Source organism: Lampetra fluviatilis, chromosome 18, assembly GCF_964198595.1.
Source record: "Lampetra fluviatilis chromosome 18, kcLamFluv1.1, whole genome shotgun sequence".
Lineage (NCBI taxonomy): Eukaryota > Metazoa > Chordata > Hyperoartia > Petromyzontiformes > Petromyzontidae > Lampetra > Lampetra fluviatilis.
Window position 1 is genome coordinate 13,490,868 of NC_136292.1, and position 27,437 is coordinate 13,518,304.

At 46.4% G+C, this 27,437-nt stretch overlaps 1 protein-coding gene across 2 annotated transcripts in view; it reads left to right on the top strand.

The window, feature by feature from the left end:
• Window positions 1-260: 260 nt before the first annotated feature.
• Window positions 261-27,437, top strand: part of SETD3 (SET domain containing 3, actin N3(tau)-histidine methyltransferase) — a 35,431-nt gene continuing 8,254 nt past the window's right edge. The window contains exons 1-13 of one of the 2 annotated variants that reach the window (XM_078864667.1): window positions 290-376; window positions 4,769-4,839; window positions 9,428-9,552; window positions 10,852-10,944; window positions 11,496-11,644; window positions 14,155-14,227; window positions 14,631-14,887; window positions 15,854-15,912; window positions 18,457-18,571; window positions 18,848-18,922; window positions 21,539-21,705; window positions 23,911-23,996; window positions 26,093-26,250. In XM_078864667.1, the coding sequence (XP_078720793.1) occupies window positions 9,444-9,552; window positions 10,852-10,944; window positions 11,496-11,644; window positions 14,155-14,227; window positions 14,631-14,887; window positions 15,854-15,912; window positions 18,457-18,571; window positions 18,848-18,922; window positions 21,539-21,705; window positions 23,911-23,996; window positions 26,093-26,250 (1,341 nt within the window). In that variant the 5' untranslated portion in view covers window positions 290-376; window positions 4,769-4,839; window positions 9,428-9,443. Of the gene's footprint in view, window positions 377-4,768; window positions 4,840-9,427; window positions 9,553-10,851; window positions 10,945-11,495; window positions 11,645-14,154; window positions 14,228-14,630; window positions 14,888-15,853; window positions 15,913-18,456; window positions 18,572-18,847; window positions 18,923-21,538; window positions 21,706-23,910; window positions 23,997-26,092; window positions 26,251-27,437 lie in introns of both variants that reach the window. The other variant, XM_078864666.1, reaches the window with a different exon arrangement.

A 27,437-nucleotide genomic window follows, 5' to 3' on the forward strand; every position in this document is an offset into this window, starting at 1 on the left:
GAACCGATTAAACCGTAATCGTTTCCATCGATTTTTCCCGTGACCCGCCAGCGCAGAACCGCTAAAATCTCACGGGCGGCCATGGGAGACGATGCCGCACTGCGCATGCGTAGTGGGGAATGTGAGGGGCGGGGCCGGGGGAGGGGCGGGGCTGGGGGGAGAGGAGGGGGCGGGTTACACGAGTTCGGGTACCCAGCCCCCGCTCTTTATTCCAGCCCCGCCCCTCCCCCGGACCACGCCCCCACCCCTCCCCCCGGCCCCGCCCCGCGCCCCGGGTCCGAGGTGCGACCCCAGTGATACAGTGCGACAGATACAGTGCCGCTATCGCCGCTGCTGCTACGACAGCTACAGCCGCCGCTACTGCTGCCGCTGCTCGGTAATGCGGCGCCGCGACTCCCACTCCCGGCTGCGCCCTCTCTTCTCTCTGTGTGGCGTCTCTCGCCTCGCTCTCACCGCGTCTCTCGCTCGCCACGCGAACCGGGAAGGTGGCGCGGCGGCGCCGTGATAGACGAGGCCTGGACGCCGGGGGATGGGTCACGCGGGGCCATACGGGCCCCCCTCCTCCTGTGGCTGTCTCCTCGTGTCTCCTCTTGTCTGCCTGGCTCTGTCTCCCCGTGTCTCCATGTCTCCCCGTGTCTCCCTGGCTCTGAGTTCCCGTGTCTTTCTGAGTCCCCGTGTCTCGCTGTCTCCCCGTGTCTCCCTGTCTCCCCGTGTCTTCTTATCTCTGTCTCACCGCGTCTCCCTATCTACCCGGGGGTCTCCTCTCGCAGTGCGATTCGCGTCCGTGCAGGACACTGCTGAAGGTGCCACTGTGGTGTGAGCAGACGTGGTCAACCCTCGCCCATGTGGTGTTCAGTGTCACCTATGTGGTGGTGGTGTAAGTAGTGGTCTCGGAGTCACCCATGTAGTAGTAGTGTTCAGTGTCACCCATGTGTTGTAAGGGATCTTATCGTCCCCCATGTGAACACCATGATGCTTGCAGTGGCTGAGGCATTTGCTCCACCGCTGTTTGGCCGCTACAGTTTTGGGTGGAAGCTTGTAGCGACTTGCTTCACGGCCCGTGTCGCGCCGCCGTGGTGCCTGTGTTGAGCAGGCCACGGAAGGGATATTGAGGCACAATTGTGACGTGACGCAGGTTGGACCCCAGGGATGGCTGGCCACAGTGATGGCTGGCACGGTGCGGTGCAGCAGGTGGTCAAAAGTTCGCCTGCGGCTGAGTTTGGCATTTAGGACAGTTTCTGCTCCCGGCTCTGCACAGTGTTTCTCCTGTTCGCGTGCGCTGGTGCCCTTGTCACCACAAGGCCAAAGGATGGCTCGGGTTGTCACTGGGTGGAGTCCAATCGCACTGCATGGCAGGGAAAATGGACCAGTACATTATGATGTTAATTTACAGTCTCCGGGTTGTGGTGCTGCACACATCATGTGCAAATGGAACCAGCGCGTGTATGACACTTGAGTCCTTTTATAATGTTAGTTCATTGATGAAAGTCTCCTTGAATTTCAAATATGTTCTTTGTGGTACCCTGGTTTGCTGTACCCTGCTTTGCATTGTAGCCCTTTCAGTCCTCTGCTTGTAATCTGTAGTATTAGAAGCAAGTGAAGTTTGTTTAGACATGGTTTAGTACGGCATGGCGCGGTCGATCGGCACGGCATCATCTTGTTTCTCGCAAGCTATGTATAGCCTCAATCCTAGAGTGCAACGTGGTATCAAATGACGACGCTTCGGTAAACTGCACCTACTACTGCACCCAAGAGTTGAATTTCAGCTTCACACGTGGAGCGGGGCGAATGTGTTTTTTTAACAATGTGTCGGTGTAATACATTAAAAAAATCCAAGTGATCTACTCAAATAAGCATTGAAGTGGTGCTCATCTGTTTGTAGCCCTGAGCCAGTCGTAGACATTCCTTGTTCCTATGATGGGGACGAGCCTCCACAGGACAACCATTGTTGACCCCTCCACAAGTGGTACTCATTCGATCTACCCCAGAGGGATGATGGGCTGCGTCAACCCCCAACTCGGATGTGAACTCGCAACCTTGAAATTGCGAGCCACTCGCTTTATTGTTTGACTATTTTCATGTGGGATGAATCCGGAGTGGAGAAAACTGCCATGTGAAGGGATAACAAAAACACCATGAAGATAGGGCAACATCCTGCTTGCTGTTCTGCCTTCTGTAAAACACTTTACTGTCCCAGATTGTGAGCTGTCGGCAAGATCCACCAACTCTGCCTCCAAGTAATTCGATCCTAGGCCTGCAGCAAATAGAGCTGGCAGATTTATGTAGCCATTACACTCAATTCCTACAACTAAACCCCAGACGGTTTCTGCAGGATTTACGGTTCTTCTGTGGGTGATACCGTGCTAAAATCTACCTTAAAATTAATGTGATTCTACGAGTGATTCTGCCACAGGAGATGTGTACAATAGAATGGTATTCTACTGTGATTTTATTGCATAGCTGGGATCGGTCAGCGTTGGTTCTGGATATCTAAGCATCACCAAATCCAGCTGGCTACAATGGTACTGCAGCCCAATTCCTCGTGGCTAGAATTTGCATTGAAATGCTTTTCTGGAATTGGACTGGTTCTACACTGGTTCCAGGGCATTGAGTTGTGGTCCTCGATATCAGCTGGCCAGTAACCAGAATTAACATTACGTTGGATCCACAAGCATATAAAAGTTTTCTTATTAACACAAACAGTATTACTGTTGTATGCATATAGATGCACACTCCGATTCATGTTTTTCATTCTGCGTATCATGGGTTCCTGCTGTTGGTTCCCTGCTTGCCTGTCACCCTGCTGCGATTCCGTTGAGACTCACGCGAATGGATTCCAGGTCCATAGATCCGGATCCAGAAAGATCCAAGAGGAAAAACCCACATCGGCATTGATTCACCCAGCAGGAAAATCCTTCCTCTTTATAAGCCAAGTGCAAATTTGCTTTGCCAATGTGAGCTAAGCTGGGTTTGGGCAAAGGTTTCCCACTGCAGAATCATTATGTCATGGTGCAATTCCCACCCGCAGTGGTGGCCAACCATGTTGGCTCTGATCCAGCTGACACACATAAATGGTACTTGGCCAACTTTATGTGTGTGTGTGCTCCTACGCGTTTAGAATGAAGCCGTCCTCCTGGGCCCGTGTAGAACAAAGCACGTCCTGCAAATGACCTGCAAAGTATGGAGATGTTCCAGAATGGTTGTGAAAACAGTCAATGCGAGTGGCACAAATCGAGGGCGCGGTCCGACTTTTGGGCATATATATCAAGCAACTTTATTTAAAATTGCACCCTTCACAATAACGTCAAAGAGCGCTTCACAAGTAAACATTACATCAGTAAAATTGTAGATACACAAAGCATTAAAGAGTATATACAGTTCAAAATATGCAATACATGTGTACTGCATATGGCAATCTTACTGCCGATATGTACACACGTGTGTGCATATGTGGGGATGCGTTTGTGTAGCGGTCAGCGTTGCACTGGACCGGGCGACCCAAATTCGATTCCCACTCACGGCCACCACCAGTGACGATTATCTGCACGGGCTTGGGCCTCCCCTAGGTTGACTCGGCCTCAAATGAGTACCTGGTGTGGTGTGTAAACATCGCCACTGGGGAGACAACGACGGTCGGGCGTGGTGCTGGCCACCCACCCCCTCGTGTACCGTGCCGGCCTTTATAGGTGTTTGCGAATAGCACAGGCAGTCGGTCACCCTTGCTTGAACCAATGATGGGGAACTGACAGACGTCCATAGGCGAGTACCCCCTCTGGTCCGAGTTCGACACAACCACAGAAAACAACGACACAATCGCTTGTATTCGTTTATATATAAGGGGGAGTGGTAGCGCAATGGTTAGCGCATTGCTCTACCATTATGGCGACGCATGCTAGATTCCTGCTCACGACCAATAACGGCAAACGTTTGAACCAGTCCTGGGCCTCCCCTAGGTCGACTCAGCCTTAAATGAGTACCTGGTGTGGTGTATAAACATCAGCACTCGGGAGACAAAGGTAGCCGGGCATGGTTTTGCTTGCAATACCCCCACGTGTGCCATGGCGGCCTTTTTGGGCTACACGTGGGAGGCAGTCCAGTTTACTAATATTCATGCGAACAAGAGATCGCTTCCTTCCAGCCAAATTCAGTGACTTGCACAACGTGGGTAACTACCAGTAATGTGTGCTGCAGCTGTCACCCACCTCCAGCATGGCACGGCCATAGAGACCTCTAAAGTCTGCTCCTGTCGTGTCGCTCTGTCTAGCTTTGTATCCTTTAGCACATTACCGTACTTATCAACACCCTGCTATCAAGGTCCGCTCTCAGTCTCATCGCAAATGGTTGCCCACCACTGGGTGCCCATTGCGTGCACGGCCGCTGATGGAAAGGCCTCTGTTGGAGCGAACTCTTTAGGGCAGGGCTCTCAAACTCGCGGCCCGCGGGCCAATTGCGGCCCGCGGGACGATATTTTGTGGCCCCCACCTTAATATGAAAGTTTAATGTTAGTGCGGCCCGCGAGTTTTATATTATAGCAACCTCGCTGTTAGCTGCTGTGTGGGACAATGTTATGATGTTCTGGTTTCCTACTGTGTGCCTGTCCAGTGAATGCGGCATGCATGTGAGTGACATGGGGGGCGGGGTCGTGTGTGTGTGTGTTTGTGTACGTGTGAGAGTGAGTGAGAGAGACAGCCGGGAGAGAAAAGAGTGGCTTTGGAAGTGCGGAGAGCAGGAGGGTGAAATTCATAGTTTTCCGCCCTCTTTCGCGCAGGTCATGATGTATCCAGTGCTTCATTTGTAAATCACAAGGTGCCGGAACGCTAAGTACATATGACAGCGCAGGTACGACGAGCACAGGTCCCGGAACGCACATAAAACGATGCTTAAAACAGCACACACATGCCACTTACAATGCAGTGGGACTTATTTAGGCTATACTGCAGTGACGGTATCAGTCTTTGTGTCAGTGATTAATAAAGTGGCATCTTGAGCAAAGGCAACTTCTGTGTCCAGCGGAGAAAACGAACGGAACACACACAATTTGTTAAATTGAAGGAAAAATTCAAGGGACACCACGGCTCCTTTAGGCAGACGGATTATTCTAAACCGCAGCAGTTTATAACATGTCATTGAGCTAATATCTACATTTTACAGTCTGGGCTGTTTTACATTATTATTTACACCTGATATGTGTGGATGAATTTTAATGATTTTAATTCCCTCATCCTCTGGTGGTGACATTTACGCACCGAGCCACAGACTGTACATGACGATGTGCATAATTATTTTGGTTCATCTTAGAAGTCTGCATTTGTTATTTTATGAAATTGTGATGCTGTTGTTAAGAAAGCTTTATATATAACTTGTTAGATTATCTTGTTATTGCGTGGCCACAAATTAGTAATTCATCCACCGATGTCAACAGGGGCTCCGTCATTTTCGAGTGATTACATTATATTGTTATATTTAATTTTAATCATTTCTTAAAAAACTTTTTTTAATATTCATATTTTTTTCGATACGAGAGGTACCGGATCTGCTCAAATAAGTCCCGGAACGCAGGCAAGCCAACACGCCGGCACAAAGTAAGCACAAAAATGTATAGAAAAATATGATGATGTGACTGAAGGCAGCGAAAGCCCCGACAGTGGCCAGCAGCATTTGAACCCCGTGGTCACACAATGACGCTGCCTCATATAGTCTTCTCCTCTCCCTCTTTTGGCTCTCCACTGTGCGCGCACCGGAGCGCGTCAAAGCGCAGATCCACAGCTCATCCCGGCTCAGATCCCCGTGCTTTGAACAGAGAAGCGTGTATAGTAGCAGCCGCTACAGCTGTGTCTGCCTGTGACTGGGGTGTGGGGACGAAATCTGATGGGAACGCATTACCCTCCTCCCCCCATAATATACGCATCTGTTGTTACCGGAAAAAGCGGAAATGACGTGCATTTGCAGAAATTACGTCTCCGTGCGTCGCTGGTTGGCTAAACACTTGACTGAAACTTTATTGCGTGAGCGACAGCAAGTGGAATGAATATATATCTTGTCACATAGCCCCAATCATGTCTTTTTCAAAGCCTGCAGTGAAGAGAAAGGTTGGTGACGAGTACAGACAATTTCAGGAAAAGTGGGAGATGCAATATTTCTTTGTTGAGCACATGAGCACGCCGACGTGTCTTATTTGTACAGAAAAAGTTGCGGTGCACAAGGAATAAAACCTCAAACGTCATTACTCAACTAGACATGCTGAGGAGTATGCAAAATACCAGGGAGATGAGAGAGCCAACCGGGTTGCCAATCTTAAAACATGTCTACTGAGGCAACAAAATGTCTTCAAGAAAGCAACCAAAGAGAATAATGCAGCAGTCGAAGTAAGCTACGTGGTTAGTGAGATGATTGCTAAGGCAGGAAAGCCATTCACAGAAGGCGAGTTTATCAAAAAGTGCATCTTACAAGGCTGCAAGCATAGTTTGTCCGGAAAAGAAAGGTCAGTTTAGCAACATCAGCCTTTCTGCTAACACCGTGGCAGAGCGCATTTCTGACCTGTCAAGTGACATTTATGATCAACTGCGTGAGAAAGCCAAATTTGTCAATGCATACTCAGTCGCTCTTGACGACAGTTCAGACATCACTGACACTACTCAGCTCACAATATATGTCCGTGGTGTTGATGACAATTTTGAAGTGATGGAAGCGTTCCTCACAGTAATTCCAATGCATGGCCACACCACCGCTCAGGAGATATTTTGCCAGCTGTGTGATGCCATTGTGAATGCCGGTTTGCCATGGAAGAAGTTTGTTGGAATAACAACCGATGAAGCGCCATCAATGATAGGGAGGAAAAATGGACTGGTGGCACTTGTTCAAAGAAAACTAGAAGAGGAGGGTGTGGAGGAGGCCATTGTTCTGCACTGCATCATCCATCAGCAGGTAATTTGCAGCAAATGCCTGAAGTTTGACAATGTGATGTCTGTTGTTGTGAAATGCATCAACCAAATCAGATCCAGGGGCTTAAAGCACCGGATGTTCCGTACTTTTTTTAGAGGAAATGGAGTCAGAATATGAGGATGTGCTCTACTTCACCGAGGTACATTGGCTCAGCAGGGGAAACGTCTTGAAGAGATTTTTTGAGTTGAGAGCAGAAGTGAAAGCCTTCATGGAGAAGGATGGGGTGGCTGTTCCTGTGCTAAGTGATCCCAAATGGCTCATGGACTTAGCTTTTCTTGTTGACATCACGCATGAGCTGAATGTACTGAACAAGAAGTTACAAGGCCAGGGGCAGCTCGTCAGTGCTGCCTATGACAACGTGAGAGCATTCTCCAAAAAACTTGTGTTATGGAAAGCCCAGCTCTCTCAGACAAACCTTTGCCATTTCCCAGCATGCAAGGCAATCCTGAATGCAGGCACACCATTCAGTGGTGAGAAGTATGTTGATGCCATTTTGAAGCTACAGGAGGAATTTGATCACAGATTTGCAGACTTCAAGACGCACAGAGCCACTTTTCAAATTTTTGCGGATCCCTTCTCCTTTGATGTGCAAGATGCCCCTCCTGTGCTTCAAATGGAGCTCATTGACCTGCAGTGCAACTCTGACCTCAAAGCCAAGTTCAGGGAGGTGAGTGGAAAAGAAGACAAGCTTGGGCAATTTTTGCGAGAATTGAACCCCAGCTTCCCTGAGCTTTCCCGAATGTTCAAGCGGACCATGTGCCTTTTTGGGAGCACATATTTGTGTGAAAAGCTCTTCTCCACCTTGAACTTCAATACGTCCAAGTACAGGTCCAGACTTACTGATGATCATCTTCAAGCCATACTGAGGGTCTCAACTGCTTCCTCCCTCAAGCCAAATGTGGCTCAGCTATGTGAGAGGAAGCGCTGCCAGGTCTCTGGCAGCAAGAAGTAGGCAAGAAAAGCCATGTTCAGAAGAACCGTTCATGTTCTTCAATATTCTATTCATGTTCAAAATAACCCATTGAAGTTAAATAACTGTTAGTAATGACATTTGAGAAGTTTGGATTTTTTTAGCAAAGTTTTTTTTGTGAAATACCTGATGCGGCCCAGCCTCACCCAGATACTGCCTCCAGCGGCCCCCAGGTAATTTGAGTTTGAGACCCCTGCTTTAGGGTATTTGGTCTACTCTTCCACGTTGACCAGATGTGGTGGATGAGGTGGGTATACCCACACTTTTCCACACGCCACGTGACCTGCCGATTTACTAACTTGTGACCTACCCATGTTATACTGGCTGGGTGGACAGCAGTAGGGGAATTTGAAAAACGTGCGCCATTGTTTTTAACTGCCGCGCCGGGAGATGGAATCGCACCGGCAACCTCTGGATTGCGAGTCCGGCGTGATCACCGCTACACCGTGGCATGCTACCCAGAGGGGATGATGAAGGTGGATTGAGCCAAACCTAGGCTTCACATAATTGTGCTGGGAGACATCCGTACCGTCAGCCAGTTCCACAGCTGCCCTGTCACCTCCTGAAAAGACAGCACAGCTGGCTCCAGAAATCTTAGACGAGCGTCACAGGTGGCGCTGCCAGGCTTCTACACGGCACTCTACCCCCCCCCCCACTACCGCTGCCCCTAACACACATGAGTTCTGCCCTCAGTTGGTGGTCACCAACAGAACTGGGAGATCTGTGTGCGCGTGTCGGAATGTACGTGTGTATATGTATGTGCATATATGGGGAGCGGCAGTGCAACGGTTAGCATACTGCGCTTCGAAACCCGGTGACCCGAGTTCGATTCCCCGCTCACAGCCAACACCAGCGACGATTATCTCAATCGGTCCTGAACCTTCCTGAGGTCGACTCAGCCTCAAATGAGTATTTGGCGTGATGTGTAAAAACATCACCGCTGGGGAGGCAATGGCCACCCACCCCCTCGTGTGCTGTGCTGGCCTTCATAGGTACTCACTAACAGCACTGACCCCTACAGTCTGTTCAGGCTTTAGGGGGATCTTTGTAAGTCAATGAGAATGTGCAGTGGTGCTGCTGCTGATGTCTTAGGTGCACACGTGTGTGTGTGTACGTACGGCTGTTTCCTGCCTCAAAACAGGAAACTGCCTCAAAGTGCACCTGGCCTGGCACAGGCACCGTGGTGACGTTACCGTCACTTAGTGGTGGGTATTGGTACAGCTGTTCCCATGCGATTTTGCTCGTTTACCCAGGAAAGCCTCACTCAGTCTTGTGACTCTTTCACGAGGGTTCTGCCAAGTTTTGCTTTTTATAATCGCAAATTAAAAAAGCACACTGTCCATCTCAGTTCAAATTTGCAAACATTTGAAAATGTACCCACAAATTACTCGCACAGCAACCATTGCCCCCTACCCACAGACTAATGCAAGTGTACTTGTTGCAGCAAGTACAATGCTATTTATATTCTTGCGTGTTTGTGTGTACCCTTGTGTGTATTTGTGTGTGCGTGCGCAGATTCCCATCCGGCAATATGGGTAAGAAAAGTCGTGTCAAGACCCAGAAGGTGACAGGTGGTGCGGGAGTGAGCGCCTCTCCCAGTGGCAAGGAGATGATGGGACTCATCGCGGAGCTGCTGCAGAGTGAGCCTTTTCGCCCATGCACACCACCCGAGTAGATGTGACACGTGGAATGGCTCAGCAACTCAAAGCGCCTTAAGTCACATCCCAAAACATTCTAAGGGCACCCCCAGTAACAGCTGTTCCCATGCCGACACGAGGTGCCTCGACATCAGCCTGCAAGCGAATCAGAATATTTATTTATACTGTAGAAGGAATCTGATGAGCTATGAAGCTCTTTTTCACTGATGTCCAGTAGGAGCATGGGGTAAGAAAGTTACAACTCAGACAAACAATACAAAAACATAATAGGAGTGAAAAGTATAGGAAAGGTAAGAACATCACAAAAAATAAAACTTTTTTTATTTTTCCAGGTAAAGCCCACTTAGCACATTATCAGAGTTATGTCTTTTGTTTGTATTATGACTGCAGGTATTGCGGTCTATGCAAACATGACTCCTTGTAAAAAGATGTCAGTTTTGTTGCCAGATAGAATGGCAAAAAACCAATTATCATATTTTTACTGGCAAATGAGGTTCCCATAAGTAAGAATAGGTTTTACCCTTTCTAGCAATTAAACAGGAGGTGTTAAGATGTTAAACACCAATCAGAAACCTTTTGCGAGGAATCAAGTCTGCATTAACCACACGTACTTGTGGTGAACATGCAAACAAATATGCTCTGATAATATATGCATTGTCTTTGAAACTGATTGGCCTACACACTAGACAGCCTTCTTTAGGGCCTGGTCTCACCAGTGTCAGATCAGAGATCGCCAAAAGGTGAACAGGACAAAGACAATGCACTATCAGAGCATTTATAGCTTGGGGTGAGCAGCTACAAAATGGGACCTTTTTTCCACTTTCATATTGGCAAAAGGTCCCATTTGGTTTACAACTGTTTCGCAAAGTGCATGTACACACGCGCACATCAGTGTATGTGTGCGTGTCTGACATGCTTACAATCGGTTGGTGTTACTCGACAAATGCACAGTGCTCTGCATATACTGTGGGGGCAGAACGAAGCCAAAATGCGGCTGCGAATTAAGTGCAATGGCTTTTTGTGAAAGATCCTGCCGTGAGACTTCCTCAAAGCAAGAAAGAGCCCTGTTCCTGAATTGGGCCCCATGCAGTCTCGTTGGATGCTTAAGCTGAAAACGTGAATTGACGCACCTAAGTAAAACAACTACTGGCGATTGGTTGCACGAGCGTGTTGCCACGTTATTTACACGCCTTCCTCAATGGCATATGTCTCATTGTGGAAATGACAAACTACAGAAGTGCCTCCTAAATTTTCCGCCCTCCGTATTTTGCCTGCTCCCAGTGTGCAGCGGTCCCCCTCCAGCACCTGGCAAGGAGTGGGACGAGTACCTGCAGATCCGTGTTCTCGTTGAGAAGATTCGCAAGAAGCAGAAGGGTGAGTGTGCACAAGCACGCGTGACGCTCGTTCTTTTGGTACGCGTACTGAACTTTATACTTTTTGCCTAAAATTGTATTTGCCAATGCCCCAAATTACTGCAGTATTCATTTTTATTTATTTAAAAAAAACTCAAACACATTTGGCAATAATGTGTTGTGGTTTTAAAAGTTAAAATATATAAACGGCAACGTTTCGGGTAATGGCCCTTCTTCATAGCTCGTAAATAGAGAGGCCAGAGAGGTCGGGTTGGAGTCTCTAATTTATACCACGGGACCTCATGGCAATTACATTTTTTATGTAATGTGCATTCCTGCATAACTAATATGATATGAAACACATCCAACAACGAGACATGTCAAATATCATAGGAAAGAGTATCTTTATATCAACGATTCTAACTTGTTTGTGTATTTCTACCTGTTGTGCCTCATGTGAATGCGAGGGACTAAATGCGAGACTCCACCGCTGCTGTGGTCCAGTTATGGACGCTGATATCACGGGCAACATAACAGTAAATCACATATCTGTGTTTCAATATTTTTACACAGGTCTGTCGGTGGTGTATGCTGGTAGTCGTGATGAGTCCTTTGAAGAGTTCATGAGCTGGGCTGTGGGAAATGGCATCATGGCAGAGGGCGTGGAAATTGAGACGTTTGCTGATGAAGGCTATGGCCTGAAAGCCAAGAGAGACATCAAGGTGTGTGACAGACCCCCCACCTGTGTATACTCACGTGTGTTTGTGCAAGCTTTTACACCTTACAGAAATTAAGTTTCAAGATGATTTATTTTAGGGGCACCGCGGTGGCAAGATGTGAACTCCCTTGCCTGGTATGCAGGAGGTCATGGGTTCGATTCCCGACCCTGACGCCAGCTGTATATTTGGAGTGTCCATCTTCTCCCTGTGGTCACGTGGATTTTTCTCCGGGTCCTCTGGTTTTTCCATACACGTTTAGTATCAACATGCGTTTAGAGTATTTGGCCTGATGACGATTGCTTATGTTGCGATCGAATCGTCGTGATATTTATTATTATTATTATTTTTCTATCTACGTGGCTTTACCGAAAGACCCAAAGAATACAAATAATAATAGTTTAGTTTTTTTATAGTTGAATTGACTGCTGGATAAGTACACCTTCTGTTATTTCTGACAAAGTCCAGAAATGTAATATTAATAGTAATTTGAATCTAGTTTGAACCACCTCTACGGGGAGGGTTTACTCACAACTCACACTTTACTTCTAATTTAGCAATCTTTGGGAGAACGTTAATCAACCAGGCTATGCGTTAACTGTGTGTTAGCCGACTCTCTGCGTTGCATTACATTACACTCTCTAATTTTGCTAAATTTGTTGTCAAACTTCCTATTTCTTGCTCGGTGTGTCTTTGTGTTGTGTCTCTCTTTCTGCTTCTGGGTCTGCCTATGCTGTTTCCGTGTCTGTGTTTGATCACACTTTTCTTCGAATTTAGCAATCTTTGGAATAACGTTAATCAACCAGGCTATGTGTTAACTGTGTGTTAACCGACCCTCTGTGTTGCAATGCATTACACGTCTTAATTTTACTAAATTAGCTTTCTCAAACTTTCGATTTTCTTGCTCTAAACCATTGTCTCTCCTCCGGCCACTGTGATCCAGAATTCCACGCTGCTCCCTCCTTGTCCCCTCGTTTGTCAGCTGGTCCCGCCTCCCCAGTCCTCTCTCTGCCCCGGCCCCTCCCCCCTCTATTTAAGGCCTCGGCACAGAGTCGTTGTCCTTCTGTTTGTCTTGGTGTGTGTCTCGCTCTGTGTCTTTGTGTGTGGCTCTCTCTGCATGTGTGTCTGCCTATGCTGTTTCCGTGTCTGTGTTTTATCATTAATTCTTACCTGATGATGGTTGCTTGCAAGCGAAACGTCGTATTCTATTATTACTAGCCTTTTGCCCGTCCTAGGACGGAAGCTGTAATATTTACGAAAAAATTGAGCAGAGTATAATTGTATCTTGTGTAAATTTAATGGCAGTGAATCTTACACGAAATACTGTCATCAAACACTACACTGAATTTCACTGTAGCACTGTATTAATGGCAGTGATTATTGCACAAACTCTGTCATAAAACACCTCACTTCATGTCACTGTAGCACTGCATTTAAAACTCGCCTTCAATTAGTTCAAAATCACTGCTCTGATACTTTATTTTCTTCTGCTTTCGCTCGCTAGGGTTGTAATACATTTTTATTCGATTAAATGTCTGGAAAATCACAGAGAAATGTATATATTTTATCATAATTTAGAAGCAAAAATATTAGACTTACCTTTTGTTTAAAGTGCTGAAGAAATAAATAAAGACACCAAATACACTTTGTTGCTGCGTAGAATTATTTATTTGATTAACTTTAAATAAAGAAACGTAACATTTAAAGCGAATTTGCATAAAAAAAGTCTTGCTTATGATGGTATTGATTTTGGGGGGGGGGCTCTTTTGCAGTGACGTCACATACAAATGTAGCACTGTGCTGCATATATTTCTTTTTTACCGTCACTTTCTGTAAAGAAACGTCATATTTGAAGCGACTTTGCGAAAAATAAATATCTTTACGCTCGACCTTCTTCCGCGTGAGTGTAAAAATGCACCCGCTCATGATTATTTTATTATTAATGACGGGGGGGGGCAGGGGTGCGGCATGTGGAGTGACGTCACGCGCGTTACACACATTTCTGGGCTATTATAGTAGTAATTTGATTTGATTTTGTATGTGACTTTACCGAAAGAACCAAAGAGTAATAGTAATTTAGTACATTTGCGATTTGCGGAATTCTTATAGCGCAAGGCTATCATGAAGGAAGGTGCCGTGCTTTACGGACAGTCTTACTTACATGCCTCATTTGCAGAGACTCGTATGCCCGCACATTCACAAACAAAGCAATAAAAACAACCACGTTTGTTCATTACATTGTATACGAAACATTGTTCAATATAATTTATACTATTTCTCATAGCATTGTTGTAATAAAAGAGGTGGATGTACATGTAGCTTGCTGTCATATGCGGTGCACCTATCTGTGTTCATAAGTGAGATGTTCATATGTGAGATGTTCAAATGCATCTCACAGGTGGACTGAAACGTTGTTGTTTTGTTACGTCTCCAGTGTGTGCGCGTCTGGCTACGGGGTTTTGCCTGTGCGTGAACATGTTTGTGTGTGTGCATGCGTGTGTGCGCGCCTCGCACAGGCGGACGAGTTGTTCCTGTGGATCCCACGCCGAATGATGATGACGGCTGAATCTGTGAAGTCCTCTGTTCTCGGTAAGCTCTGTCGTCTCCGGCATGGCTAAGGTAATTAGGAGACCTCATTATAATTTTTAATCGGGGTTGCTGAGCATGGGCCAAAAACCTCAAATGACCGGCAACAAATAGCATGATGAAGGTTGTTCAGGATAAAACTTAACACGTTTTATTTTTCATTGAGCAAAGTTATAATAGCTTTTGTAAACGGGACGATAATGGGAGGCAATTCCAAAGTGGAGAAGTGCGAGGGAAGATGCGGAGAAGTGTTGTGACCTGCAGCGTGGTGGCTGAACACAGTCTGGATGAGACGAATGATGTCTTCGCTTTGTTTGAGTTTCCTCATCTCTCTGTTAGGTCCCTGTGCTTATTGGCACGTGTATGCACCTCCACGTGTGCCCGTGTTGCCCTCGCGTGCGCCCAGGTCCCCTGCTGGCAGAAGACCGCGTCATGCAGGCGATGGGGAACGTGGCACTGGCGCTGCAGTTGCTGTGCGAACGTGCCAACCCCTCTTCTTTCTGGCAGCCTTATATTCGCTCGCTCCCATCCACCTACGACACTCCGTTATACTGCCAGGCCGATGAGCTGGCGTACTTCCGAGCCACGCAGGCGCTCCCTGACGTGCTTGCTCAGTACAAGAGCATCGCTCGCCAGTACGCCTACTTCTACCGCCTCATGCAGGTGAGACTTGCACCCGTGTGGGTCCAAACTGTGATTTGGTTTTGGTCTCATTTGTTTTTATAAAAAAACTTTTTTGTTAATAAATTATCCCACGTCTGAAAGTGTTTGTGGGACGTTTTGCCGTATAGACACGATTCTGTTAGTAATTCTACACTTTTATTAATCGCAGTGAAGCTCACCGGGTCGAGCTAGCGACTCGTAATCCGACGATTTCTCGTAAAAATCTTGGGGGTTGACTCATCCCATCATCCCTGCAGGGTCAAGTTTATGAATACTATTCTGTAGGGAAGTTACCAGCTGTTGTCCTATGGATGAACTCGCTCCTGCCATAGGCTTGTGGAATTTTCACCACTGGCTTGGGGCGGTAAATTGCAGATGGGCACCGCCCTCGGTGCTCATTTGAGCAGGAAATTAGTGGACTTGACTATTAAACACATCTGCTTTTCAGACCACTCTGGTTGCCTCAGAAATTCATTACATCCACGAAATATAAACTGGTCCCTTCAAACTTCTACGTTTGGAGAGCTCTACAGCCTTGCTAATTTCTTACATCTGTTTGACTTTTTATTAGTGGTAGGGATTCATATTCTTTGGTTCTTTCGGTAAAGTCACGTAGATAGAAACAATACAAATAAAGTTAATAAAAATATCACGACGGTCGTCATCAGCGGTCCTGATGACGACCGCTTGTGTTGCGATCGAAACGTCGTGATATTTTTATTCACTTTATTTTTTAATCTACGTGACTTTACCGAAAGAACCAAAGAATATGAATTTCTGCAGTCACGAAAGTTTTAAGTCAAAATTTAGTGGTAGGGAATGGAACATGGAACGGAATAAATAGACATTGTAGAATAATTTAAAGTTACAAAATATGTCGACCGAAAAATGAAACACGGCGGTATAAATGTCATCATTCCTGCGGTAATTGGGAACATTTAACTTTTGTCATTTTTTCATTTTCAGAATCACCCGGCTGCCAGCAAGCTTCCTCTGAGGGATTCATTCACGTACGACGATTACAGGTGGGTCTTTGTAAAAAAAATCACTTGTTAAATGTAGCCCGTTTAACACGTAGGCTTTCGCAACCAATATTTACGCGATCTAACTCAAAAAACCTCTTATGGGTTAAAGTAGCCATTTGAAATTTCCATTTTGAATGGATTTCTTTGAAGACATTTGAAATAAGTAACATTTAAACGAAGAGGCGCCACGGTGGCGAGATGTTAATTGCCTCACCTGGTATACAGGAGGTTGTGGGTTCGATCGCGACCCTGACACCTGTATATTTGGAGTTTGCATGTTATCCCCGTGGTCACGTGGATTTTTCTCCGGGCCCTCCGGTTTTTCCCTGAAAATTTAAAATCAACTTGCGTATAGAGTATGTGGCTGCTATACATGTCCACGTGATAAGCCACTTCGTTGAGCTATCATGTGTGATAGCCAGGTCACTTTTGAAAAGGAGCTACATAGCTTAGTGGGCCTTACCTTGTAAAATAAAAAAAAATCGTTTAGTTTTAGACAAATATACGGGAATGACCTACGCCAGTTGGTGCTGTCATTGCGGGTACTGAAGGTACAGTGGAGATGAGGCAGCCTCACATGACCTCCAAGTTCACTACCTGATGAAGCTCTCACGAGTTGGAGCGAAGCATCGATTTGTTGATGTTAAATTCCAGCGTGAAAAGATTTATGCCACCCGTGAGGAGTTCTATTGGTCAGAAATTGATCCATGCAATTGCACGTTTAAATAATAGCTTCTCTAAACGTGACAGGCTTGTCGGGTGGTGGAGGCTGAATGACAAGAGTTTTGGCATTGAACTACTTTGCAGCCTAACCTCTAACAAACATGGATTATTGTGAAGTGCATTGGCACAAATCTTGCGTTGTTTTTGTTGTGCATGAATTACCAATGGCAATTCTATTTGTACTGTTTTAGTATGTATTTGATGGAATTCACATGCACATATGCATATTAAATAGATCTAATTTGCATGGATAAGAACTAATTACAGAGCCAAAATCTTTTACTCGGAAGGAATAATAATGCAGATTAATCAAAGTAAATTCATTTTGAATAAATGTATATTTATAGAGCAGAGCTTCAAAAACTTTCCATTCTTATCAGTAGTAGCAATTCTAATCATTTTGCATTATGGGTTACAGTCAGTCGTAGAATATATAGTTGTGTAACCATTCCTGTAACTAACCAAATTTGCCAGCAGAGAGCAGATAGGCAAATGTGGACTCTTTTTCCATCAGAATAGGATAGAGTGTTGCCCCCTCGCACGCGTGAGTTGTCTCCGGGGACTCCGATTTCTTCCCACATGCAAACACTCAATTTATTGGCCAATAGCACCTTAATATATTGAGGACTGCAGTACTTGGGGGTTAATTTGGCACCGGGTCACAGCGCGGATGCTGCCTTTCCTGGTCGTTTGTGGTTCCTCGTCGCGCCCCTGAGCCATGTCCCTCTTAGGAGAGCGAGCGAACATTGTGCGGTGCGTTAGGAATTGAAACCATAATCATTATAATGGGAGATTAGCACTGTAAATGCTCATTGAAGCAGCAGGACCTTGACTTGAACTTGCTATCGACTTGGACCACGTGGGGGCAGCAGATGCCAGTGCAGCAACAAACATTATTGTGCTTACCGCCTTCACCAGCGTGGTAAAATATGCTCACATAAGCCTCTCGACCTACGCATCAAGGGGATGCCCTCATCCAGCAGTGGATTGACAAAGGGATGATGACATTTTATTTTTGATTCTGTACAGTTACAATCACAGTTGGCCAGCGTGAACCATGCCCATGATGGTGTTTAAGATACGTAATAGAAAGATTCAAAATAGATTTTTGGGTTAAGTCATGTAAGGATCTGGCCAAATTTATGTCATAGGACATAAATCCTCCACCTAACACAGCCGAACAAATTAAATTGTCACGTGGTGCACGATAATTGAATGCACCAATTATTTTCGTTACAAGCTCGCCAGTAAGTTGAAGGACATTTCTCAAAACTAAATTGAGCAATTAGATACGTGACGTCTAGCTTGAAACCAATCCAAGCATCTTCAGGACATGATCTAAAGTCAGAATAAGATCCTGGTAGTCAGAATAACCATTTGTCCTAACCCATCTTCTTAAATAGACATCATATTGGCTGCAAAAACCTTCATGTCAGATGTAGTAAATTAACCTCTGGTTTTACGTAACATCCTTTTATGATGTTCATCTCATGTGTATGGGTGTGTGGAGCGGTGGTGTAGCGGTTGGCACGCTGCGCTACGAACCCAACGTCCCGAGTTCAATTCCTGCTCATGGCCAACACCAATGACGAATATCTGAAACGGCCCTCGCCCTCCCCTAGGTCAACTCAGCCTCAAATGACTATCTGGTGCGGTGTGTAAACATAGCCACTTCGGAACACAAAGGTGGCCGGGCGTGGTGCTGGCCACCCATCCCCTCGTGTTCTGTGCCAGCCTTCATAGGTGCACGCTAACAGCACTTGCCCCAACAGTTTGTTAAGTCTATACGGGGGGGGGGGTCTTTGTCTTTGTGTGTGTCAGGTGGGCAGTCTCTACAGTGATGACACGACAGAACCAGATCCCAATGGAGGATGCCTCCAGAGTCACCCTGGCTCTCATTCCCGTGTGGGACATGTGCAACCACACCAATGGGCTGGTACAGAGCACAACCCGCACTGTTTTTTTTTATTTGCGTGCATTTCGTTTTTATGACCGTTGAATACCGCAGGTTTGTTAGTTGCACAATGTTGTTTTTGTATTTGTTTTGCTGCTGCTGTGTGTACTCGGTACGGATAGCTGAACATGATCATGTAGCAAACAAAATAAACTTAAACATGCAAGTAGAAATTCTGCTTTAAGAGTAACAACCCATGTTCAGTTACATCAGGCTGTGGCTGGCAAAAGATACAAACCCATGTGTTCCGTCTTCCAGATCACAACCGGCTACAACATGGAAGATGACCGCTGCGAGTGCGTTGCCCTGCGCGACTTCAAACCCGGCGACCAGGTATGGCACAGGGCGCAGGCTCGCCGCGAGCGCGCCGAACGAGCGACGCCGTGTCGGGCAACAAATCGTGGAGTAAAGACGCCCGTCCGTTTTTTCGATAAACTTATGCACACGTGACAACCGTTGCTCATATTGTTGCTTCAAGTACTGTTGACCATTAACGAACGCAAAGTGACGTGTGATGGTTACCATGTGTGATGTCGCCAATGATGGCAGTGAATATGTAATGCTGAGGTTGAGCAGTGCAAGTGGGCAAACATTACAGGAGATTCATCCGTTGACGGAAAACAATTGCACCTGTTGCAGTATATTTCCTGCTTTGCTGTTGATCCCAGTGCAAGAGTGCATGTTAACCATCCGACACCCTAAGTGCACTGGAAGAGGGCAGGCGACAGAGACGGGCATTGGAATGGCACCCGGAGGTCAGCGACCAATGGGATGACCAAAGGCCAGATGTTGAAGTCACGTGTCAGCGTTATGACAAATCCGACATCCAGCAGCAGGAAGCGGTTTTGGCAATGCACGTGGCCTGTAATCCGGCACTGTGGAGGCGAGGGTTGGTGGATCACACAAAGGCTGTGAATCTCCCTTTCCATGGGCATCAAGGTGCTATAACCCGAGTTATGGCCACCCCAACAGCTTCGTGTGTCAAGATTTCTCCGATCTTACATTTACATGCAAATTTAATCTCTAGCCCCGCCCACTGACCCATGGGCTATACCCATCTCAAACCTTTATAACTCCCTGCCTCAGCAGCTCTCCCGTTATATTTTCACCTGATGACGATTGCTTGTGTTGCGATCGAAATGTCGTGATATCGTTATTATTTTTCTATCTACGTGGCTTTACCGATAGACCCAAAGAATAGGATGGAGATGTTTTTTTTATTAGCATGTGTTTGGGTGATTTGTTTACATTTATTGTACTTTGCACTACGATAATGTTTTTGTACTGTTTTTTTTATAGTAACTTACTTACCCACCCCTTCTGGACATCTGTCAAAAAGAGCTTTATAGCTCATTGGATTCCTCCAGTCTAAATAAATATTCTGATTCTGATTATAGAGAGAGAGGACTGCAGAGATTGGACAATTATTGGCAGCAGTTCACTGCCTGGCTGCTGCCTTTCGCCCCTTGTCTATGGTTCCTCCTCGCACCTCTAATTCCGTTCTCCCCCTTCGAGAGTGAGCGAATAACGCCCGCTGGCGCATTGCAAGTTGACATGAATTAAGGTGTGGTCATATCAATGGCATTGGACGTTTGTGACTTTTTGGAAACTAATGAAGTGTCCAACATCGCAGCGCTGCCACTCTGCTGGTGGTCATTGCCGTGCGGTCTTTCTGACTTCGCCACCCATGGCTGCTGCGGATGTCCGCAGCAGTGAGGCTGTGAAGCCGCTGAAGTTGTATTCATGGTAGCAAAGTCGCAGGTGTTCACAATCATGGCGCTGAAATGTATTGCACACTTTATTTACCCATCATTGGATCACTACCCTTGTTGGTTAATTATTTGACATTTGTTCTAGGCCATGTAATGATAGCGCAAAATTTTTGTCATGAAACCCTCCACGTGTCCAACGTTTTATCGCGTCGATGGATGTTGCTTCAGCTCTCCGGCGAGTTGAAGAGCAAATCTTCGCTGCCACATTTAGCAATCTGATTCAACGGAGATGGCCATCCACCCACTGTGCCAACTTGATCTATGGGATCAAGTTGGCACAGTGGGGAGCACAGCTGGTGAATTTGCCAGTCTTGTCCGTTAACCCATAATACCTGGGCCTGTCGCATGATCTTTAGCGCTGTGGTGATGTAACAACCGGAACTTCGTGGCGAATGATGGCTGCCGTTATTGTCGGCGAGTATAAATCTCCCGATGCCGTCACCAAGGGAAGGCGGCAGAGTGAGGGTTGAAATGTGAGAGATGCCTCAATATGTACCTGCCTCCTAACTCCTGTAGGCAGTGCATCGTTTGTTAGGCCAATGGCAAAAGGATAGTAGTACCATAATCATAGCAATGCCAAAGGCAGATCAGCCTTCAGTAGGCCATTAGCATCTTCAGAAATGTGCATTAAGTACCCTCCTGCGGTTAAGAGAATGGCCAGTAGATGGCAGTAACTTAGTTATTTTGAGTAACTTTGTAACTGGATTTTTTATTTAATGTTTGCCGTAAAAAAGTCAGGGTAGTTTGGTTTCTTCACACGGAAAAAAATATATCTATAAGTAACTGACGCCCAAAACCCTTTTTGAATGGATACTTGAGACTGACGTTTTCTTTGATAATTAAGAAAATAAACTGTACATGATGATTCCACGGCCTTTAAAAGATTTTAATCATTTGACATTTGTTCTAGGCCATGTAATGATAGCGCCAAATTGTTGTCATTAAACCCTCCACGTGTCCAACGTTTTATCGCGTCGATGGATGTTGCTTCAGCTCTCCGGCGAGTTGAAGAGCAAATCTTCGCTGCCACATTTAGCAATCTGATTCAACGTTTCACTGGAAACTGAAACTGCATCAAATCAGATCAGCAATCGGGAAGCAAAACAAATTTGTGCGTTGAGTTGATGTCGATTTTATTTTCCAGTCACATTTTCCCTGCATGTCGTTCGACCCCCAGATTTACATCTTCTATGGGATCCGCTCCAATGCGGACTTTGTCATCCACAATGGCTTCTTTTTCGAGGGCAATGCAAACGACCGAGTCAAGATCAAGCTGGGCGTGAGCAAGAGCGAGCGCCTCTATGCCATGAAGTCTGAGATCCTGGCGCGCGGAGGGATTCCTGCGTGAGTGCTCATGCAAGCGCACAAAGACTTAAGATCCCCCGTGTAGCCTTAACAGACTGTTGGGGTAAGTGCTGTTAGCGAGCACCTACGAGTGGGTGGATGGCCATCTCCGTTAAGGCACACCTTCAGCTCCTCTGCAACTACAAAAAACAAAGTTCCCCGTATAGTCTTTAACAGACTGTTGGGGCAAGTGCTATGAAGGCCAGCACGGCACACAAGGGGGGGATGGGTGGTCAACACCACGCCCGGCCGCCTTTGTCTTCCCAGTGGCGATGTTTACACACCGCCCCAGATACTCATTTGGGGCTGAGTCGACCAGGGGAGGCCCAGGACCGTTTCACATAATTGTCACTGGTGTCGACCACGAGCGGGAGTCGAACTCGGGTCGCCGGGTTCGTAGCGTAGCATGCTAACCGCTACACTACCGCTCCTCTGTGCAAATGCCCGCACACAGACGGCGTGCACACTAACATGGGCCTGGGTTCCATTCCCGACTCGGGTGCCTCTCTGCGTAGAGTTTGTATGTTCTACCCCTTTTCTGCATGGGTTTCCTCCAGCTTCTGCAGTTTTCTCCCTTTGCTAAAACCATAATAATTTTACGGGTATTGCCCAAGTATCCCAATGCTGAAAAATGAAAGGCAAATTACTCAATTGGGATTGCGCACAGCAACATGGCCCCTGACTGAAAAAACTTTGTAGGACCCTCTTGAAAAATAATCCTGAGACTTGGTAAGGCCTTCCTGGCAAAGGCAGTGGAATGATAAACATCAGCAATACTCATGCTCAAGCACATATATGATACACCTCTGCATATGTTCTCACACATTAAACAGGACCCTGCGGGGTGGGCTGGTAGGAACGAATAACCAAAGAATATAAACATGTATTATGACACTTGTTTAGCCAGGAAAGCCCCACTGAGTCTAACGGTTTTTGTAGGGTCCTGCCAAGTATTTGCAGTAGGGGGCGATGTTGCTACACCGAATCGGACGATACGAAGGGAGAGTGTGAGGCCTAGTTCTAGGGTTTAGGCCTAGCTGTAGGCTTTAGGCCGCCGTGAGTTAATTTTAAAATTAAATGTTTTTATTATTTATGTAAAAGCTTAAAATTTAAATGTTTCTATTTAAAAGCATCAGGGAATGTAACATTGTTAAACATTAACTCCCTTGCACACACGCGGGGGTACGATACGAAGGGAGAGTGATAGGCGTAGTTCGAGGCTTTAGGTCTAGCTGTAGGCTTTAGGGCGCTGTGAGTAAAATTTGAATTTAAAAGTTTTAATTAAAAGCTATCTCAGGGAATTATAAGGGAATGTTACACTTGTTTAGCCAGGAAAGCCTCATTAATTTAAATGTGTTAATTAAAAGCTATCTGAGGGAATTATAAGAGAATGTTACACTTGTTTAGCCAGGAAAGCGTCACTGAGTCTAAAGGTTTTTGTAGGGTCATGCCAAGTGTTTGCAGTAGGGGGCGATGTTGCTACACGGTCGGACGGACGGTCGGACGGACGGACGATATAATCTATTGTAGGCTGGTCCACTTCGTTCCTACCAGTATGAGGACATATCCACACGGTCACTCCAACATCCAAACATGCATGGGTACACGTAACAGTACCATACATTTACATTTCTATTTGTTTACAGTTTTTTCATTCTGCCATGACTCTTTTGTCAACCCATATATTTTAAATATCTTCTGTCTGAATATTGATAAAACTAAGGTCCTTATTAGCAAGAAGTCTGCCCTCGGTATTGATCGACTTCCAAGTGTCCTCCGATTGTGAAATTATGACATTTTGTTGTGATCGTGATAGCTTAGTGGTGGTCGATAGAGTTTTTGTTTCCATGATCGAGGTTTTATTTTTGGGTTAGATCACGTAACAATGAATGTGTTGTTAAACACGCCACCACACGGCACAGCCAATGAGTTAGGTTTGTCACGCAAACCAAACGTGCTAATTCGTTACTACTTCAGCACACCGGTGTGTTGGAGAGTAAACCCACAACATTTACAATTCGAATACGACGTTTCGCCAGTAATTACGATAACCAGCCTCATCAGGCAACAGCCAGATTTGTGGAGGAATCCTCCTGTTTGTCCTACACATTTATATTGACGCGATCTAACACAAATAAACCTCTAGGGATAACATTGGTCGCGAAAGCCAACTGCGTGTTAAACTGAGTTTGTGTTTGTCTGCAGTTCCACGATGTTTGCACTGCACTGTGGAGACCAGCCCATACCAGCCCAGCTGCTCGCTTTCCTGCGCACGTTCTGCATGACAGAGGGTAATGAGCTGTGCTCTTGCAGGCACATCCCCACCAAAAATGTCACTTTCCCAAACCCGTGATATGTTTTTTCCGAGCATGAAGCGCACAACTGTTAAGCAGCATTTTTGGGGATGGCGTTGATGGATCTTTTGAGGGCATTTTTTCTCGTGTTGAAAAGCTAAAGTTTAAACTTGAAATGTGTTCTTCAAAAAATCCAACTTCTACCCAATTTGAAGTGCTCACACAGAGAGGAAACCCACATTTTTACCAACAGTGGAGCTGAAGGAGCAATGCTCACAACAATGAGCAGAGTGCTCAGTGCTATCACATATCAAGTTGGCACAGTGGGGAGCACAGCTGGTGAATTTGCCAGTCTTGTCCGTTAACCCATAATACCTGGGCCTGTCGCATGATCTTTAGCGCTGTGGTGATGTAACAACCGGAACTTCGTGGCGAATGACGGCTGCCGTTATTGTCGGCGAGTATAAATCTCCCGATGCCATCACCAAGGGAAGGCGGCAGAGTGAGGGTTGAAATGTGAGAGATGCCATAATATGTGCCTGCCTCCTAACTCCTGTAGGCAGTGCATCGTTCGTTAGGCCAATGGCAAAAGGATAGTAGTACCATAATCATAGCAATGCCAAAGGCAGATCAGCCTTCAGTAGGCCATTAGCATCTTCAGAAATGTGCTTTAAGTACCCTCCTGCGGTTAAGAGAAGGACCAGTAGATGGCAGTAACTTAGTTATTTTGAGTAACTTTGTAACTGGATTTTTTATTTAATGTTTGCCGTAAAATGTCAGGGTGGTTTGGTTTCTTCACATGGAAAAAAAGATATCTGTAAGTAACTGACGTCCAAAACCCTTTTTGAATGGATACTTGAGACTGAGGTTTTAATTAACAAAATAAACTGTACATGATGATGCCACGGCCTTTAAAACGTATTTCACTCATTGAGTCCTTCAACCATATTGAGGACTCGATCAACCGGATGGACTGTTTTGTATCATTCACACTGCTCAACCACTACACGGCACGTCACAACACGCTCGCCAACTCGCACACTCACACTCACCAAGTCACTCGCAAACTCACACACTCACTCTCACACTCACAAAGTGACACACTCACACACTAACTTACCCACTCGCACACCAACTCACCGTCTCACTCAGAATAAAAGAACGTATTTATAATGGAGGAATCCAATGAGCTATCAATCTCTTTTTCACAGATGTCCAAAGAGCTTTAAAGCTCTTTTCCACTCACCAACTCAGCCACCCACTCACCGCACTGCCGGTCACCGTGCTCTAGTTAAGACAGAACCAAGAGAATGTCTTCACAATTCTGGCTAATCGCCTGATGATGCTGGTTGTAATCACCAGCGAAACGTCGTACTCGGGCTTACTCTCCAACACACCGGTGTGCTGAACTAGTAACTAATTGGCACGTTTTGTGTACGTGACAAACCTTACTAATTGGCTGTGTCGGGTGGTGGCGGGTTTAAAGGCACATTTATATTTTCGCGATCTAACCCAAAAAAAAACTTTATTCAGCACATTTCTTCTTCTGCTTCTTCCCTCGCTCTGCTCCACTTTGGGATTCCCTCCCATCGTCACTTTTCCCAAGCTCTTACTATAACCTTGCTTAATTCAAGAGATGTGTTAACTCCAGTACAACTTTGATGATGCTGCTTATTCCTGGCCACTTGACCTTTTAGGGTTTTGGAGCTGTTTTCCCCAGCAACTACGTAAAAAAATAAACCGTAAGAGTGGTTGTATATAACCCTCTTCATACCGCTTCATGGTTGAAAGCACTTACGAGTGTGTGTGTGGTTGTGTTTGGAGCGACAGTGTAGCGGTTAGCGCGCAGCGTTATGAATCCGGCAACCCGAGTTCGATTCCCGCTCACGGTCAACATCAGTGACGATTATCTGAACCAATGCTGGACCTCCCCTAGGTCGACTCAGCCCCAAATGAGTATCTGGTGCGGTGTATAAACATCGCCACTGGGGAGACAAAGGCGGCTGGGCATGGTATCGTGCTGGCCTCCAAAGCACTTGCCTCAATAGTCTGTTAAAGGCAATACGGGGGATCTTTGTTTTTTGTGGTTGCAGAGGAGCTGAAGGTGTGCCTTATTGGAGAAGACGTCATGGATAAGATTTACCGCCTGGGAGATCCAGCGCTGCCCATCAGCTGGGAAAATGAAATCAAGCTGTGGACGTTTCTGGAGACGCGAGTTTCCCTGCTTCTGCACGCCTACAACAACAACAAGGTGGGGCATGCATGGTCATGAACCCACGCGTGTTGTGGACACGCGTGGTCAGGGGAACCACTGCGTCTGGCCGGCACGCGCAGTCAGGAACCACTGCGTCTGGCCGGCATGCGTGGTCGGGAATCACTGCGTGTGGTGGGCACGCGTGGTCAAGTTGGTTTCGGTGTTCACGTCGATGAGTTCAGACTCACTTGCTTGCAGTCGACAAACAAAGTGCCCAGTTTCTTACCTCACTGTGGTCGGCAAAATTCAGTACGAAGCAGTCACGGTGATTGATGATCCAGAACACGCTCGTTCACTGGCGGTCGGTCGCCTGCGTATCTGCTCCGCTGTCACTGTTGGCAAGGTTTTTACTCCCGTGGCCTTCACTCGCTGATTCCACTGCGCACGTTGAGGACCCGGTTTCCCGCTGTCTTAATTTCCCCCAAACAAACTCTTACGACAATAAGATTTCTCAAGAAACGTTTTGACTCTTTTATCCTTCAACTCTGGCAGTGCTGTTTTATTCTTACTTTTCACTTTAAGTCTCTTGGTCCTTTGGGCTTATCCTTGGCAGCTGTATTTCAACAAACACCAAAGATGTTGTCTCTATTTCTAGGTCTTCCTTGTTAGTTACATAACAGTAAACATTGCATCACTGCACCCCCTCCGTGCTCATTAGTGTTGAAAAATAAGAATAGGGTTTACCCTTTCTGATAATAAAGCAGGTGTTAAGATGTTCAGACACCAAATAGTTACCTTTTGCAATACATCAAGTGGCTCTTATGTGTGTTCCTCAAATAAACTTGTTTGACCTGCGTGTAGTATTCTTCCTTACACTTGTAGTGGTGGTGTTGACGTGCGCCGACTGTGACAGTGATGGATCACGGGGCGGCACGGGGTGCGGGGTTGGGCACGCGTTGTGGGCGTGGTATGGACGCGCGCGCCGAGTGACAGATGACGGGGCGGCGCGGCGTGGGTGGTGAGGCACGCTGAGATGTGGGAAAACAGGATCGTAGCCAGCGCCCAGTGATTGGTCGAATAGGATGGGTGCTCGCAGCGACGTCCGCAGGTGGGGTATAAAGGGGGACGCGCGAGAGCACTCGGGGAGAGTTATCCAGTTGAAGATCGAAGACGGAGTTGAAGACCTAGTGCCCCGAGACCCCTAGTCCCGCCGTCCTTGTAGGGACCGGGGCCCTGTGTGGCTC